Below are 18,426 nucleotides of genomic sequence, written 5' to 3' on the forward strand. Positions count from 1 at the left end.
CGTCGGGATCAGCTGCGATTTTGGAATATTTAGAATCCACCCGTGCTGTTGTAGCAGTACCCGAGATAGTGCTACTCCGACCTCCAACTGTTCCCTGAACTTTGCCCTTATCAGGAGATCGTCCAAGTAAGGGATAATTAAGACGCCTTTTCTTCGAAGAAGAATCATCATTTCGGCCATTACCTTGGTAAAGACCCGGGGTGCCGTGGACAATCCAAACGGCAGCGTCTGAAAACTGATAATGACAGTTCTGTACTACGAACCTGAGGTACCCTTGGTGAGAAGGGCAAATTGGGACATGAAGGTAAGCATCCTTGATGTCCAGGGACACCATATAGTCCCCTTCTTCCAGGTTCGCCATCACTGCTCTGAGTGACTCCATCTTGAATTTGAACCTTAGTATGTAAGTGTTCAAAGATTTCAGATTTAGAATAGGTCTCACCGAGCCGTCTGGCTTCGGTACCACAAATAGTGTGGAATAATACCCCTTTCCCTGTTGTAGGAGGGGTACTTTGATTATCACCTGCTGGGAATACAGCTTGTGAATTGCTTCCAATACTGCCTCCCTGTCGGAGGGAGACGTTGGTAAAGCAGACTTCAGGAACCTGCGAGGGGGAGACGTCTCGAATTCCAATCTGTACCCCTGGGATACTACCTGTAGGATCCAGGGGTCCACTTGCGAGTGAGCCCACTGCGCGCTGAAACTCTTGAGACGACCCCCCACCGCACCCGAGTCCGCTTGTAAGGCCCCAGCGTCATGCTGAGGACTTGGCAGAAGCGGTGGAGGGCTTCTGTTCCTGGGAAGAGGCTGTCTGCTGCAGTCTTTTTCCCTTTCCTCTACCCCGGGGCAGATATGACTGGCCTTTTGCCCGCTTGCCCTTATGGGGACGAAAGGACTGAGGCTGAAAAGACGGTGTCTTTTTCTGCTGAGAGGTGAGTTGGGGTAAAAAGGTGGATTTTCCAGCTGTTGCCGTGGCCACCAGGTCCGAAAGACCGACCCCAAATAACTCCTCCCCTTTATACGGCAATACTTCCATATGCCGTTTGGAATCCGCATCACCTGACCACTGTCGTGTCCATAAACATCTTCTGGCAGAAATGGACATCGCACTTACTCTTGATGCCAGGGTGCAAATATCCCTCTGTGCATCACGCATATATAGAAACGCATCTTTTAAACGCTCTATAGTCAATAAAATACTGTCCCTGTCCAGGGTATCAATATTTTCAGTCAGGGACTCCGACCACGCCACCCCAGCGCTGCACATCCAGGCTGAGGCAATCGCTGGTCGCAGTATAACACCAGTATGTGTGTATATACTTTTTAGGACATTTTCCAGCTTCCTATCAACTGGCTCCTTGAGGGCGGCCGTATCTTGTTTTGATAAGCGTGTGAGTGCCTTATCCACCCTAGGGGGTGTTTCCCAACGCGCCCTAACTTCTGGCGGGAAAGGGTATAATGCCAATAATTTCTTAGATATCAGCAATTTTTTATCGGGGGAGACCCATGCATCATCACACACTTCATTTAATTCTTCTGATTCAGGAAAAACTACGGGTAGTTTTTTCACACCCCACATAATACCCTTTTTTGTGGTACTTGTAGTATCAGAAATATGCAAAGCCTCCTTCATTGCCGTGATCATGTAACGTGTGGCCCTACTGGAAAATACGTTTGTTTCTTCACCGTCGACACTGGAGTCAGTGTCCGTGTCTGTGTCGACCGACTGAGGTAATGGGCGCTTTAGAGCCCCTGACGGTGTTTGAGACGCCTGGACAGGCACTAACTGACTTGCCGGCTGTCTCATGTCGTCAACAGTTTTTTGTAAAGTGCTGACACTATCACGTAATTCCTTAAATAAGACCATCCAGTCAGGTGTCGACTCCCTAGGGGGTGACATCATTAATACAGGCAATTGCTCCGCCTCCACACCATTTTCCTCCTCATACATGTCGACACACGCGTACCGACACACAGCACACACACAGGGAATGCTCTGATAGAGGACAGGACCCCACTAGCCCTTTGGGGAGACAGAGGGAGAGTTTGCCAGCACACACCAGAGCGCTATATATGTATAGGGACAACCTTATAAATAAGTGTTTCTCCCTTATAGCTGCTATATATGTTTTTATATGCCAAATTAGTGCCCCCCCTCTCATTTTTACCCTGTTTCTGTAGTGCAGGACTGCAGGGGAGAGTCAGGGAGATGTCCTTCCAGCGGAGCTGTGAGGGAAAATGGCGCTTGTGTGCTGAGGAGATAGGCTCCGCCCCCTTCACGGCGGCCTTTCTCCCGCTTTTTATGAGGTAAAATGGCAGGGGTTAAATACATCCATATAGCCCAGGAGCTATATGTGATGTATTTTTTACCATAAATAGTGTTTTCATTGCGTCTCAGGGCGCCCCCCCCCAGCGCCCTGCACCCTCAGTGACAGGAGTGTGAAGTGTGCTGAGAGCAATGGCGCACAGCTGCAGTGCTGTGCGCTACCTTTCTTGAAGACAAGATGCCTTCTGCCGCCGATTTCTGGACCTCTTCACTCTTCTGGCTCTGTAAGGGGGCCGGCGGCGCGGCTCCGGGACCCATCCATGGCTGGGCCTGTGATCGTCCCTCTGGAGCTAATGTCCAGTAGCCAAGAAGCCCAATCCACTCTGCACGCAGGTGAGTTCGCTTCTTCTCCCCTTAGTCCCTCGATGCAGTGAGCCTGTTGCCAGCAGGACTCACTGAAAATAAAAAAACCTAAGTCTATACTTTTATTCTAAGCAGCTCAGGAGAGCTACCTAGATTGCACCCTTCTCGGCCGGGCACAAAAACCTAACTGAGGCTTGGAGGAGGGTCATAGGGGGAGGAGCCAGTGCACACCACCTAGTCCTAAAGCTTTTACTTTTGTGCCCTGTCTCCTGCGGAGCCGCTAATCCCCCATGGTCCTGACGGAGTCCCCAGCATCCACTTAGGACGTCAGAGAAATATGTATTATTAGAACGGAACAAGATAAACATGTCATGCTTGGTGTCAAAATGATCAGGGGAATGAGTGTGCTAATTTGATGGTAATGAGTAGATTGTAGCACATTGCAACGATTATTTATGATTAAATGTATGAATATTAAGCCACAGTTCTAAAGTGAACAAAGAACTATGATGGCATCTTCAAGGCTGGACGTTGCTTGCATATGAACTGACCAATCACACATCATGAATGAGAGATCACCCTCCCCTGGACCAATAACAGAAGACTCAGTCCCAGACATGTATTACCCCCAATATACAGTACATACTGTAGGTATTTCCCCTCACAAAAGAAGTTCTGTTTTTCTGCTGTGTTTCTATTGCTGTTTTGTTGCTCTTGGGGCAGATTCAAAGATGGAGCGGACTGTGCATTGAGCAAATAGGGTGAAGTATGCTTGCTGTAATTGATCCTTATATAACTACAACTGCTTCTTGTGTAAATATAACACTGTAACCATATATATACTGTACATGTGTTATATTGTGTGCATACCCTTTTAATATCAAATATATAGATCTCTGAGCATTGGACCTCAGCCGACAATGTGTGCGAGTACTTGTTTTCTCTTAAAGGATGTAGTGTTTGGGACGTACAGCGCGCTTTTATTGTATATGGTAATAAGATGCGCCATGCGTCCGCAGCATATAGTAACACTGGCATTTTAAATATTTATTAGAAATAATCTGAACTTCTCAACATCAATTACATGTGTCACGTGTTCACAAAGCATTGTACAGACAGCACCGTTACAACGGTTACACATCAATTACATGTTTCATGTGTTCACAAAGCATTGTACAGACAGCCCAGTTACAGCGGTTACACATCAATGTCATTCTGTAGCACACTTGGGTGCCCCCCTTACACAACATACAATCTACTACATAGGGAATGGTAACATGAAAACGTTTGTGTGTTTCATGCTCCACTTACACTTCTGTCACACACTTATGCTGGAGAACTACGAGATACCATACAGGATTTCTCGGCCTTGTTGTATCGCACTGTGTAAACTCTGCGCTCTTACTGGCTTTCCCGTATCCCTTCCCTAATGTGTTCTCAATTTGTTTCGTTTTAGTAATAAGTGTAACGGACTCATTCACCAGCTGATGGCGCCCCCGGAATCCGAGCTAAGTCCTGCTGGAGGATTGCACATGCCGTTTCAAGTTGTGGACTACAAGCACCAGCATCTCTCACACACACACACCAAAGTGTAACATCATAATAAATGTAATCATCATTAATAGAGTGTACAGGAGGGACGGCGGCCCGCAGCCACACACAAGCTGTGGACTACAAGCACCAGCATCTCCCACACATTCACATACCAAAGTGTAACATCATAATAAATGTAATCATCATTAATAGAGTGTACAGGAGGGACGGCGGCCCGCAGCCACACACAAGCTGTGGACTACAAGCACCAGCATCTCCCACACATTCACATACCAAAGTGTAACATCATAATAAATGTAATCATCATTAATAGAGTGTACAGGAGGGACGGCGGCCCGCAGCCACACACAAGCTGTGGACTACAAGCACCAGCATCTCCCACACATTCACATACCAAAGTGTAACATCATAATAAATGTAATCATCATTAATAGAGTGTACAGGAGGGCCGGCGGCCCGCGGCCACACACAAGCTGTGGACTACAAGTGCCAGCATCTCCCACACATTCACACACCAAAGTGTAACATCATAATAAATGTAATCATCATTAATAGAGTAAGCAGGAGGGACGGCGGCCCGCAGCCACACACAAGCTGTGGACTACAAGTGTCAGCATCTCCCACACATTCACACACCAAAGTGTAACATCATAATAAATGTAATCATCATTAATAGAGTAAGCAGGAGGGACGGCCGCCCGCAGCCACACACAAGCTGTGGACTACAAGTGCCAGCATCTCCCACACATTCACACACCAAAGTGTAACATCATAATAAATGTAATCATCATTAATAGAGTGTACAGGAGGGACGGCCGCCGCAGCCACACACAAGCTGCCATGATGAAGCAGCTGAGAGTGGACGTGTGATAGGAACGATGTCTCAGATATTAGGATATAAAACTAGCAGCAAAACAACGTGTGTGGGAAAACTTACCTTCATATAGGAGAGGAGGGGGGGGGGGCATTCAGGAGGGGAAGGGGGGACAAATAGGAGTGGAGGGGGGGGACATACAGGAGGGGAGGGGGGAACATATAGGTAGGGAGGGGGGACATACAGGTAGGGAGGGGGGACATACAGGTGGGGAGGGGGGGAAATATAGGAGGGGAGGGGGGAACATATAGGAGGGGAGGGAGGGGGACATATAGGAGGGGAGGGGGGGACATATAGATGGGGGGGACATATAGGAGGGGAGGGGGGACATACAGGTGGGGAGGGGGGACATACAGGTGGGGAGGGGGGACATACAGGTGGGGAGGGGGGACATATAGGAGGGGAGGGGGGACATACAGGTGGGGAGGGGGGACATACAGGTGGGGAGGGGGGACATAGGGAGGAGGGGGACATACAGTAGGGGAGGGGGGGAATATATAGGAGGGGAGGGGGGGGACATATAGGAGGGGAGGGGGGACATATAGGAGGGGAGGGGGGACATACAGGAGGGGGGAGAATATATAGGAGGGGAGGGGGGAGAATATATAGGAGGGGAGGGGGGGACATATAGGAGGGGAGGGGGAAACATATAGGAGGGGAGGGAGGGGGCATACAGGAGGGGACATACAGTAGGAGAGGGGGGGGACATATAGGAGGGGAGACATATAGGAGGGGGGACATATAGGAGGGGAGGGGGGACATACAGGTGGGGAGGGGGGACATACAGGAGGGGAGGGGGGGACATACAGGAGGGGAGGGGGGGACATATAGGAGGGGAGGGGGGGAGAATATATAGGAGGGGAGGGGGGGGGGCATATAGGAGGGGAGGGGGGGCATATAGGAGGGGAGGGGGAAACATAGGAGGGGAGGGGGGGGCATATAGGAGGGGAGGGGGAAACATAGGAGGGGAGGGGGGGGCATATAGGAGGGAAGGGGGAAACATAGGAGGGGAGGGAGGGAGACATACAGGAGGGGAGGGGGGAGACATACAGGTGGGGAGGGGGGGCATATAAAAGGGGAGGGGGGGACATATAGGAGGGGAGAGGGGGACATATAGGAGGGGAGAATATATGAGGTGAGGGGGGGGGGACATACAGGTGGGGGGGGACATATAGGAGGGGAGGGGGGAACATACAGGAGGGGAGGGGGGACCATACAGGAGGGGGGAGAATATATAGGAGGGGAGAGGGGGAAATATAGGAGGGGAGGGGGGACATATAGGAGGGGAGGGGGGAACATAGGAGGGGGTCATATAGGAGGGGAGGGGGGACATATAGGAGGGAGGGGGGAACATAGGAGGGGAGGGGGGACATATAGGAGGGGAGGGGGGACCATACAGGAGGGGAGGGGGGACCATACAGGAGGGGAGGGGGGAGAATATATAGGAGGGGAGAGGGGGAAATATAGGAGGGGAGGGGAGACATATAGGAGGGGAGTGGGGAACATAGGAGGGAATCATATAGGAGGGGAGGGGGGACATATAGGAGGGGAGGGGGGAACATAGGAGGGGAGGGGGAGACATAGGAGGGGAGGGGGAGACATATAGGAGGGGAGGGGGGACATATAGGAGGGGAGGGGGGACATATAGGAGGGGAGGGGGGAAACATAGGAGGGGAGGGGGAAACATAGGAGGGGAGGGGGAGACATATAGGAGGGAGGACATATAGGAGGGGAGGGGGGACATATAGGAAGGGAGGGGGGGACATACAGATGGGAGGGGGGACATACAGATGGGGAGGGGGGGACATACAGATGGGGAGGGGGGGACATATAGGAGGGGAGTATAGGAGGTGAGGGGGGGACATACAGGAGGGGTGAGAATATATAGGAGGGGGGACATACAGGAGGGGGGGGGGGGACATACAGGAGGGGAGGGGGGGACATACAGGAGGGGAGGGGGGGACATACGGGAGGGGGGGGGGGGGACATATAGGAGGGGACGTGAGCCCTGCACAGACACACACACCGCAGATCCCATCATTTCTATATACAGGACACAGCAGGCGGAGCGGAAAAGTACATACCGCCAGGACCACTCACCTCTAGCTACTTGATTGCGACAAGCCCTGAGCGACTGGAAAAGGCTGAAGCCATCAACAGTGACGACGGCGCCCGGGTACAGGATACTCATTTCTTCATGCTTGTTACGAAGGGAACACAAAATAGATTTATCTCATGAGTAAAAGGAGATCTTGGCGATGTGATATAAAAAGAGTGGTAATCCCGTACTATCTCCTTATATGCCCTGACCCTACATATAATTACACTTTCATTCAAGGGCGTCCACATACAGGCGTCGCTTCTCTTATCCCGAAACTTGCGAGAATTTACCAAAACCAGGAAAAAAGAAAAGAAAATGAAAAAAAAAAAAAAAATAAAGAAAATAGGATTTTAATTGCCTACTGGTAAATCCTTATCTCGTAGTCCATAGGGGATACTGGGAATCCATTTAGTACCATTGGGTATAGCTGATTCTTTTTATAATACAGTACCACATATACAGGTAATTATATAATAGGGTTCCACCATTACCACCGAGACAGGGCGGCTTACACAGATCCAGTATTCCTAGATGGTTTGCACGCACATTTCCTATAATAGAAGAGAGTCCCCCTAAGGAAAGCATAAGATGTAAGCACGAGCACTTTGTTACCTGTTCTGTGACCCCGGGGTGTCTTGGGATCTCGTAAGTTCTGCATTTCAGCTGAAGAATTGGATCTTCATTTAAAAGCTGTGCGAGAAGCAGCACCCCACTCTGGAGAGAAGAATGAGGGAATTAAATACAGATATTGAACAGTAAACACTGATTAACAAGTGGAAACTTCCCACAGGGTTCTATGTTCTCTTCCACGCGTCTTGCAGTATACATGCTACCACTGGGTGAAATCATCAGGAGCCATGGCCTGGGCTACCACTGCTATTCAGATGATACACAACCGTATCTGTCCTGTGCTCCAGGTACTGAGAACCCAAGAACAACCCTATGGCTGCCCAGCTGAGCTCCAGGAGTGGATGATGCCAGCTGACTGAGGCTGAACCCTGATATAAACATACGCCCTTATGTTCACAGGACAAGACTGCAGCACAGCCAATCAACATGACTTACACTGGGGAGTCAGAGCTACAAAACGTGCAGGATCTCAGTCTTGTCCTGGATGGTGGCAGCTGACTGAGGCTGAACCCTGATATAAACATACGCCCTTATGATCACAGGACAAGACTGCAGCACAGCCAACCAACATGACTTACACTGGGGAGTCAGAGCTACAAAACGTGCAGGATCTCAGTCTTGTCCTGGATGGTGGCAGCTGACACAGGCTGAACCCTGATATAAACATACGCCCTTATGATCACAGGACAAGACTGCAGCACAGCCAACCAACATGACTTACACTGGGGAGTCAGCGCTACAAAACGTGCAGAATCTCAATCTTGTCCTGGATGATGCCAGCTGACACCTGAGCAAATGTTCATACTTTCATCTGAGAAACATAGCCAGATACAGGCACGAAATCACCTCAGAAGATCTACATAAAGCAGAGGTTCTCAGGGCACCTCAACGTCAAGGTTTTAAGTATATCTATGCTTGGCCACAGGTGACTTAATTAGTACCTCATTTAATTTGATATAGCCATCCGTACTGAGCCATGAATATGCTACAAAAAACCTGGACCGTTAGGGTGCCTTGAGGAGTGCATTTGAGAACCTCTGACATTAAGTCATACATGCCTTTAGATCATCATGCCTAGACTACTGCCATGCCCTCTACTTGTGTCTGCCAGCAAAAGAATTGCACCGCTTACAGCTGGTACCACACACACCTGCCCCGTTCCAGCCATAGCCATGAAGGACTATACCACCCATTCTCTCCTCCCTCCACTGGCTGCCTGTAAGATGGCGTATTGATTTAAAGATTGGAATACTGACTATCACAGCCCTACATGACCAGGGCTCGAGGTATCTGATGCTGCTTCTGATTCCTTACTGCCCCTATCGCTTAATGCCATCTGTAGATGAAGGACTATTAGCAGCACCTAGACTCTCCCAGAATTCATTTGAGGACGAGCTTTCACCTTTCCAGCTCCTACTCTATGGAACTCACCCCTCCCCCCTCCCCCCCCCCCCCCCAGCACAGTGCGTGAGGCCCCCGCTCTAGAATCCTCCCAAAACACACTCAAGGCTTTCCTGTTACTCAGCATTTACTAAAGTCCCTTGTTAAGCTTGTTTGGTATTTTGTGCTGTATAGGGAAATGTTAAGCTCTCTGAATCCTAGTGGGATTAAAGAGCTATATAAATAATATTATTATTATTATTGTCACCCAGAATAAGAAGAGTTATGGTAGACTTACCATAGTTAACCCTCTTTCTGCGAGGTACACTGGGTTCCACAGGGAAAATATCAGGGTGTAGAGTAGGATCTTGATCCAGAGCCATCATCATGCTAAGCTTTGACTGTGCCAGGCTGCATTGGGGCCTCCTCTACAACCCCGCCTCCAGGCACTGAGAGCTCAGTTTCGTTAACCAGTCCAATACAGTAGCAGGTAAAAGAGAAGTCAGATGTTAGTCACATAGAACCACAATCTTTCAATAGGACAGGGTACCAGCGGCTAATGCCATACAACCCAAAGAAGCTAGGTGCGTCAGGGTGGGCGCCCTGTGGAATCCAGCGTACCTTACAGAAAGACAGTTAACCACGGTAAGTCTACCATAACTCTCCTTTTCTGCAGCGGGGTACACTGTGTTCCACAGGAAAAACATTGGGGATGTCCTAAAGCAGTTCCTCAAGAGAGGAGACGCGCCCTAGCAGGTAAGAGAACATGGCGTCTAAAGGAAGCATCCTGGGAGGCGGAAGTATCAAAGGCATAGAATCTAATGAACGTGTTCACTGAGGACCACGTAGCCGCCTTGCACAATTGTTCTGGGGACGCACCATGATGGTCCACCCAAGAAGGTCCAACAGACAGAGTAGAATGGGCTTTAACTGCAGCAGGAGCTGGGAGTCCAGCCTGCACATAGGGTTGTGCAATCACCATTCTAATCCATCTGGCCAAGGTTTGCTTATTCGCAGGCCAACCACATTTGTGAAAATCAAACAAAACAAAAAGATATTCTGACCTCCTGATAGAGACAGTCCTCCCCACATAGATACGGAGAACCCTAACCACATCCAAAGAATGTTCTTTGGGAGACAAATCCGAAGATACAAAGGCCGGAACCACAATTTCTTGGTTAAGGTGAAAAGATGACACCACCTTAGGCAGATAACCAGGGCGAGTTTGTAGAACTGCCCGGCCCCGGTGGAATATGAGAAAGGGTGGACGACAGGACAAAGACACCCGTCTTCCAGAGGCAATGGCCAGCAAGAACAGGACCTTGGCTGGGAGCCATTTAAAGTCCATCGATTCAAGAGGTTCAAATGGAGACTCTTGCAGGGCATTCAGGACAACAGACAAATCCCATGGAGCAACAGGAGGGACATAGGGAGGCTGAAATCGTATAATGCCCTGAATGAACGCCTGAACATCAGGTATAGAGGCAATTTTTCTCGGAAACCAAACCAACAAGGCAGATATATGAACCTTGAGAGAGGGCAGACGAAGACCTAACTAAGTCCAATACTCTTTGCAGAGAAGCCAGTATTCTGGAAGTTCTGAATCTATGGACATTGTAATTCTTCTCAGCACACCAGGTGAAATTAGAATTCCAAACCCTGTAATAAATCCGGGCAGAGGCCGGTTTGCAGGCTTTCAACATCGGTGAATAACAGTCTCTGAAAATCCTTCGGCTCTCAGGAGTGATGCTTCAAGAGCCACGTCGTCAAAGCCAGTCTGGCCAGGTCTGGGTAGAGACAAGGTCCCTGCACAAGGAGGTCTGGTCGTTGAGGAAATAGAAGGGGCTGCCCCATTGTTAGACCCTGCAGGTCTGAGAACCAATGCCATCTGGGCCACGCTGGAGCGACTAGAAGCAGCCTTCCTCCTTCCAGTTTGAACTTCCGTAGAACCTTGGGCAGAAGTTACACTGGAGGGAACACGCAAGGCAGCTGAAAGTTCCATGGAATTGCCAGTGCTGCTTGAGGATACCTTGTCCTTGATCCGAAGACCGGAACCTTGTCATTGTATCGAGACGCCGTTAGGTCTACGTCCGGTAGACCCCACCTGTCCACTAGGAGTTGAAAGACTTCTGACTGAAAACTCCACTCTACAGCATGTACGTCCTGGCGACTGAGGTAGTCCGCTTCCCAGTTCAGGACACCTGGAATGAACACTGCCGATATACTTGGCAGATGGCGTTCTGCCCAACAAAGGATTTTTGACACTTTCTTCATAGCCATGCAGCTTCGAGTGCCGCCTTGATGGTTTATGTATGTCACTGTCGTGGTGTTGTCTGACCGTACTTGAACCGGTCTGTTTTGTACGAGGGCGAGTGATTGCAGGGCGAGTGATAATGCATTGAACACCACCCTCAGCTCTAGGATGTTTATTGGCTTGAGTGATTCTTCTTTGGTCCACCAACCCTGAAAAGAGTGTTGCTCCAACACCGCTCCCCATCCCCTCAGACTGGCATCTGTCGTCAGGAGGACCCAGTCAGGGATCCAGAAGGGACGGCCCCTGCTCAATTGCTGGTCCTGGAGCCACCAGGTAAGCGACAAACGAACCTCTGGAGTCAACAAGATCATTTGGGATCTGATCCGATGAGGCAGGCCGTCCCACTTGGCAAGAATTAATCGTTGCGGAGGGCGGCGTACTCCACCATGTCGAACTTTGATATAATCAGGCCAAGTACCTGCATCGCTGAGTGAATCAACACTCTGAGGTGACGGATGAAGTGTTGTATCCTGTCCTGGATTTTCAGGACCTTGTCTGGAGACAAGAACAGTCTCTGACTGTGCGTGTCCGGAAGCACCCCTAGGTGCACCATGCTCTGAGCTGGGACCAGCGTGGACTTCTTCCAATTGACCAGCCATCCGTTGACTTGTAAGCAACTCAGTGTCTATTGTAGATGACTGAGGAGGACATCGTGGGATCGTGGGAACTCGACAGAATCAGCAGGTCGTCCAAGTACAGCAGGATTCTGACTCCTTGGCGATGGAGGTGTGCTGCCATCACGGCCATAACCTTGGTGAAGATCAGAGGAGCCGTGGCCAGTCCAGACGGCAGAGCCTTGAATTGGTAGCGACTGTTCCCAATAACAAACTGCAGGAACTGCTGATGCGATATGGCAATAGGAATAAGCAAATAAGCATCCTGTATATCCAGGGATACCATGTAATCTCCGGGTTCCATCACCAGCACAACAGAGCGCAACGTTCCCATATTAAACTTGGCGACCCTCACAAATTTGACCAGTGACTTGAGGTTGAGTATAGGCCGAAAAGACCCACTGGGTTTCTGCACAAGAAATAGGGTCGAATAATAGCCTCTGCCACGCTGGGACTGAGGTACCAGCACAACCACTTCTGTACTCAGGAGAGAATCTACCACCGTTTGTAGAGCCTGTGCCTTCAACGGATCCAAAGGGAGTACCATAGTGCAGAACTGGTGAGGGGGACGTCTCTTGAAGGAGACAGCGTACCCATGAGCGACAACTTCTAGTACCCAAGCATCTGAAGCGAACTGTAGTCGGCCTCCCACCCTGAGGTTCCCCATTCAGCTTGTCTTGTTTTGAATCAGGCTGACGGGCTGCCCAGGACTGTTTTGTCTAGGGCTTGGTGGCCTTGGGAGCACGAGACTTTCTGCGGTAAGACTGACGCTTGGCTTGACCTTAAGGTCGAAAGGAACAAAAAGTGTTAGTCTTCGCCTTCTGAGCGGAAGGATTAGGAGGAGGAAGAAAAGTAGTCTTAGCAGCTGCTAATTCAGACACTATTATATTCAGGTACTCTCTAAATAAAATGTCCCCAGTAAAGGGGAGTACCTCACAGGTCTTCTTGGAGTCCAAATCTACTTTCAACGACCTTAACCACAGTAAACGGCGAGCCAGGACAGACGTGGATGACTCTTTGGCTGCCAGTACCCCCGCCTCAGAGGGCTCCTGAATGTAATAGGCGGCGGTGCATATGTGAGTCAGGTATTGTCTGGCCTTGTCAGAAATATCCTCGGGCAGCTCATACTGGAACGCCTGAACCCACGCCTCAATACCCTTTGCGGCCCAAGAGGCAGCTATGGTGGGCCTATGAATGGCCCCTGCGAGGGAATATATCGACTTCAGCCATCCCTCCACATGCTTATCTGTCGGTTCCTTCAGGGAGGTGAAAGTGGTGACAGGCAGAGTAGACGACACCACGAGACGGGTGACGTGAGAATCCGCCAGCGGTGGGTTTTCCCATTTGCCACATAACTCTGCAGGGAGAAGATAGCGAGCCAAAGCCCGTTTAGGGAGCGGGAATTTCTTACCTGGGGTAGACCAGGGTTCCTTCCTGATGTCCACAAGATGATCAGAATGAGGTAATACAGTTTTAACCTTCTGTTGTCATATCAGTTTTCTTGGGCACTGTAGTGGAATCCTCATCCTCAGTGATTTGAAGGATCTGCTTAATAGCATCCACCAGGGCAGGGACATCAACCCGTGAGGGAGAATCCTCATCAGTAACACATGATTCAGAGTCTGACAGGACAGTCTGCTCCCCCTCCTCATCAGATGAAACATCAGAGAGGTTAGTGGATTGTGAGGCAGAAGCAGCTGCCTAGAGGACCCAGAGACACGGGAGTGACCTGGGGTCGATTTCCGTCTAACCAAAGACTGATTTAACTGCTGCAGCTGGGAAGACAAACTTTACGCTCAAGGCGGATTTAATATAGGGACAACTTGTGGTTGCAGTGGCACCGGTGGTCTCATAGGGGGTACTAAACGGTCCACCAGAGTCCCCAGGAGGGTGGTGAACATAGCCCAGGGTGGCTCCATTGTAGTTACAGGAGTTGCAGGCTGGCCGGGAGGTGGATGACATTTAGTACACAGACCATCACACAATACTTTCCCCTCAGGTACATCTCTGGAGCATGCATTGCAACTTACAGGAGTTTCTAGAGTTTAACTGCCCTTATTGTGAGACATTGTAATAAAGCAACAACCAGGCTATTAGTACGAGCCAGACAGAGTACACAACTTGCGGATGGGGCGCGGAGGTACTGCGAGTGGGGGAGGGGAGGGAAATGCTTCTCCTCCTGGAAGCAGCTAAGCTGCTGTCCTCCCTTTGGCAGTGGCTCTCCCGGAGACTCCCACAGCAGCCAGTCAGAAGATGCACTCAATAAACTACAGCTCCCAGCAGGAATGCTTCGGCACTAAGGGCTGCTGGGAGCTGTAGTTTATTTAGTGCGTCTACTTCCCAGTAATGCGGCGCGTTGGGACACTGGCGCTAACAATAGTGACTGGCTGGCAGAACTGTGTGACTGGCTGAATCAATGTAAAAGGTGAGAGTGCTGTGCAGTGTCAGTGACACTGCACACCCACTGCACTGCACAGCACTGTCACCTTTTACATTGATTCAGCGTCCAGACATTACCCTCCGCGATATCACACACTCTATCCGTTACATCACCCGCTCTATCCGAACCTGCCAGGCCGGCAGCCCAGGTGCTATGTTGCGGAGTCAGGGCGTCTGGGGATCTGGATGCGTCTGTGGTGGGGAGGCACTTCTGTGACATCACGCGCTGAGGAGGCTACGGGGCTCAGAGTATGCGGCGCAGGGAGGGCTATGAAAGCCTTCTGCTGCGCCGCTTTCATGCACATCTATGCCGGTGACCGCAGCAGCTTTTGTTCCACCTGCGCCGCGACTAGGGAGTGGGGATTGTTGATGGCGGACTGGTAGCAGGACATAGGATGCCGCAGTAAAAGGATATCTACAGCGCAGAGACTTGCTGCAGATGCAGTGGCATACCCTCTAGCTGCACCTTTTTGGCAGGTACAGGACCTTTTTTATGATTTACGATTTTATTTTATGATTTACGATTTTTGGCTCTCCAAACTTTCATTGAAAGTATAGGTAAAAGGGTGTGGCCACAGCTCTATACCCGTGACCACACCCCCTTTTGGAATTTGTAGCGATGTTTATGTGTAAATTGTTGGAGGGTGTGTTGCTGCAGATGCAGTGGGCCTATTTTGGGGTGTGGGCCTGGAGCTGCAGCTTCATCAGCCCCATTGATAATCCAGCTCTGGGAACACACAGCAGCCAAAGGGCAGAGCCTCCCATTGGATGTAACCTGTGTGGGAGGGCGTTTCTCACCCAGTCAGCTGTGGACTTTAGACCTGCTGCTAACCCAATGAGAGCTCCTAGCCACGCCCAGCGTTATACACACACAAGCACAGATCTGGGCTATTATATAGGAGAGTAATACACTCTTTCATAACTAGCGTTGTCTGTAATAAGACATGTAGAATACTCAGTGTCTGTAAAGTGTCAGCGCAGTGGACAGGCGGATTTACAGGGGAGACCTTGCCCTGCAATCCCAGAGACCAGTAGCAGCTATGCTCAGAAGATGGCGTCTCTGTCAGGAACTGAGGGAGAGTGTGAAGGAGCACCAGGGCGAGAAATCTGCAAGGAGATGGCGCCCTGGGCTGGGGGAGGGGCTACGGGTCAAGCATCGGCTCCCCTATGCTGGACCTCACCGCCAGTACTACGGAGCCTTACCAATAGGGGCGTTCGTACACCCGACCTGTACTCCTATGCCCTGGTGGATATAGTGGGGTCCGTGCTCGGTGACAGTGTCCATGCCAGCGCCGCAGCCCGTTTCACTAGACTGCGACCAGGACCACGATTTAGTGGCGGGTCCCACTTACTACCTCCCTTCGTAGCAGCCATGCTAACGAGGAGAGCATCTGCGACAGTGTGCCTAGAGCCAGAGCATCTCCGCCGCAAGTACCTAGGATCTGAGCCGCGGAAGTATGCGACGCCGCTTGGGAGGTGACGGAGAGACAGCACTGAGTGTCACCCTGACATAGTGCTGCGGCCCGTGAAGTCTTCCACGCTTTTTCAGGGCTACCCAGTGCAGCACGCCTGATAGGTGACCTACTGCCTGCAGGCACCACTCGAAACTGGAGGTTATAGAGGAGGCCCCAATGCATCCTGTGGCAGGTCAAAGCTGTGCCTCATGGTGCCTCTGGATCAAGATCCCACTCAACACACCGATGTTTTCCCTGTGGAACACAGTGTACCCCGCTGCAGAAAAAAGGAGGTAATACACACAGACACCACTGCTCAGCCCTGCAGATAACACAGCACCAGAGCTATATAAACATTATTATTATTATTATTACCCAGAATAAAACGAGATTTATGGTAAGTACTTACAGTTTTTAAATCTCTCTGCGAGGTACACTGGGCTCCACAGGGAATGACATTGGGGTGTAGAGTAGGATCTTGATCCGAGACACCAACAGGCTCAAAGCTTTGACCTTCTTCCCAGAATGCATAGCGCCGCCTCCTCTATAACCCCGCCTCCGTGCACAGGAGCTCAGTTTTTGTTAACCAGTCCAATGCAGTAGCAGGTAAAAGAGACGACAATTGTTAGTAGCCACATACACCACAATCTCACGACAGGAGAAGGTATCAGCGGCTAATGCCATACCAACCCAAAGAAGCTAAGTGCGTCAGGGTGGGCGTCCTGTGGACACCAGTGTACCTCGCAGAAATATTTAACAACGGTAAGTTCTTACCATAAATCTCGTTTTCTGCTGCGGGGTACACTGGGCTCCACAGGGAATAACATCGGGGATGTCCTAAAGCAGTTCCTTATGGGAGGTGACGCACTGTAGCGGGAACAAGAACCCAGCGTCCAAAGGAAGCATCCTGGGAGGCGGAATATCGAGGGGATAGAACCTTATGAACGTGTTCACTGAGGACCACGTAGCCGCCTTGCACAATTGTTCAAGGGTCGCACCACGGTGGGCCGCCCAAGAAGGTCCGACAGACCGAGTAGAATGGGCCTTAATGGTAGCAGGAGCTGACAGACCAGCCCTCACATAAGCATCTGCAATCACCATTCTAATCCATCTGGCCAGTGTCTGCTTGTGAGCAGGCCAGCAATGTTTGTGAAATCCAAACAGAATAAAGAGAGAATCAGACTTCCCGATGGAGGCAGTTCACTTCACATAGATACGGAGAGAGCACGTACCACATCCAAAGATCGCTCTTTGGAAGACAATTCAGGAGAGGCAAAGGCCGGAACCACAATCTCCTGATTAAGGTGGAAAGAAGACACCACCTTAGGTAGATACCCGGGACGTGTTCTAAGAACCGCACGATCACAGTGAAAAACAGATAAGGTGACCTACAAGACAAGGCACCAAAATACGACACCCATCTAGCAGAGGCAATAGCCAGCAGAAACAATACCTTAAGAGAAAGCCACTTAAGGTCTGCAGATTCAAGAGGCTCAAACGGAGACCCTTGCAATGCCTCCAAAAACACCGACAAGTCCCAAGGGGCCACAGGCGGGATATAGGGAGGTTGAATCCGCAAAACACCCTGAGTGAACGTATGTACATCAGGTAAAGTCGCAATTTTTCTCTGGAACCACACCGACAAGGCAGAAATATGAACATTGATGGAGGCCAGACAAAGGCCCAAGTCTAGGCCCTGCTGTAAAAAGGCCAAAAGTTTGGCCGTACTAAACTTGTAAGCGTCATGCTTGTTAGATGCCCACCAAGCAAAGTAAGAATTCCAGACCCTATGGTAAATCCGAGCAGAAGCCGGTTTCCGGGCCTTCAACATGGTTCGAATGACCGCCTCAGAAAATGCTTTGGTCCTCAAGACGGAAGCTTCAAGAGTCACGCCGTCAAGGCCAACCGGGCTAAATCATGATATACACAGGGGCCCTGAAAGAGGAGATCTGGGCGCTGCGGAAGTAGAAGAGGACGCTCTATTGAGAGACCCTGAAGGTCTGAGAACCAATGCCGTCTGAGCCACGCAGGAGCCATCAGAAGTAGGATTCCTCCTTCTTGCTTGAACTTCGTTATTACTCTGGGCAGGAGCAACACCGGAGGGAACACGCATGGCAGCCGAAAGATCCATGGAATTGCCAGTGCGTCCACGAATGCTGCTAGAGGATCCCTTGTCCTTGCTTCGAAGACCAAACCCTTGTTATTGTGTCGAGACGCAATCAGGTCCACATCTGGAAGGCCCCACGTGTCCACGAGAAGTTCAAACAGCTCTGGATGGAGTCTCCACTCTCCGGCGTGTACGTCCTGACGACTGAGAAAGTCCGCTTCCCAGTTTAGGACCCCCGGAATAAACACTGCCGATATGGCTGGCAGATGGCAATCCGCCCACTGAAGAATCCGTGATACTTCCCTCATTGTCATGCGGCTTCTAGTGCC

The 18,426-nt window shown here is 50.5% G+C and overlaps 1 protein-coding gene and 1 long non-coding RNA gene across 3 annotated transcripts in view; one reads left to right on the top strand and one right to left on the bottom strand.

Moving 5' to 3' along the window:
• Window positions 1–4,252, top strand: part of LOC134910755 (uncharacterized) — a 48,653-nt gene extending 44,401 nt beyond the window's left edge. The window contains exon 2 of the long non-coding RNA XR_010176282.1: window positions 4,087–4,252. This is a non-coding gene — a long non-coding RNA (uncharacterized LOC134910755). The remainder of the gene's footprint in view (window positions 1–4,086) is intronic.
• The window catches only part of RAB3GAP2 (RAB3 GTPase activating non-catalytic protein subunit 2), a 546,281-nt gene that overhangs the window by 318,080 nt on the left and 209,775 nt on the right, over window positions 1–18,426 (bottom strand). For both annotated transcript variants that reach the window (XM_063919133.1, XM_063919131.1), the window contains 2 exons: window positions 7,772–7,873; window positions 7,159–7,258 (listed from right to left, as the gene is read on the bottom strand). In XM_063919133.1, coding sequence (XP_063775203.1) covers window positions 7,159–7,258; window positions 7,772–7,873 — 202 coding nt within the window. The remainder of the gene's footprint in view (window positions 1–7,158; window positions 7,259–7,771; window positions 7,874–18,426) is intronic.

This window comes from Pseudophryne corroboree, chromosome 4 (assembly GCF_028390025.1).
Source record: "Pseudophryne corroboree isolate aPseCor3 chromosome 4, aPseCor3.hap2, whole genome shotgun sequence".
NCBI lineage: Eukaryota > Metazoa > Chordata > Amphibia > Anura > Myobatrachidae > Pseudophryne > Pseudophryne corroboree.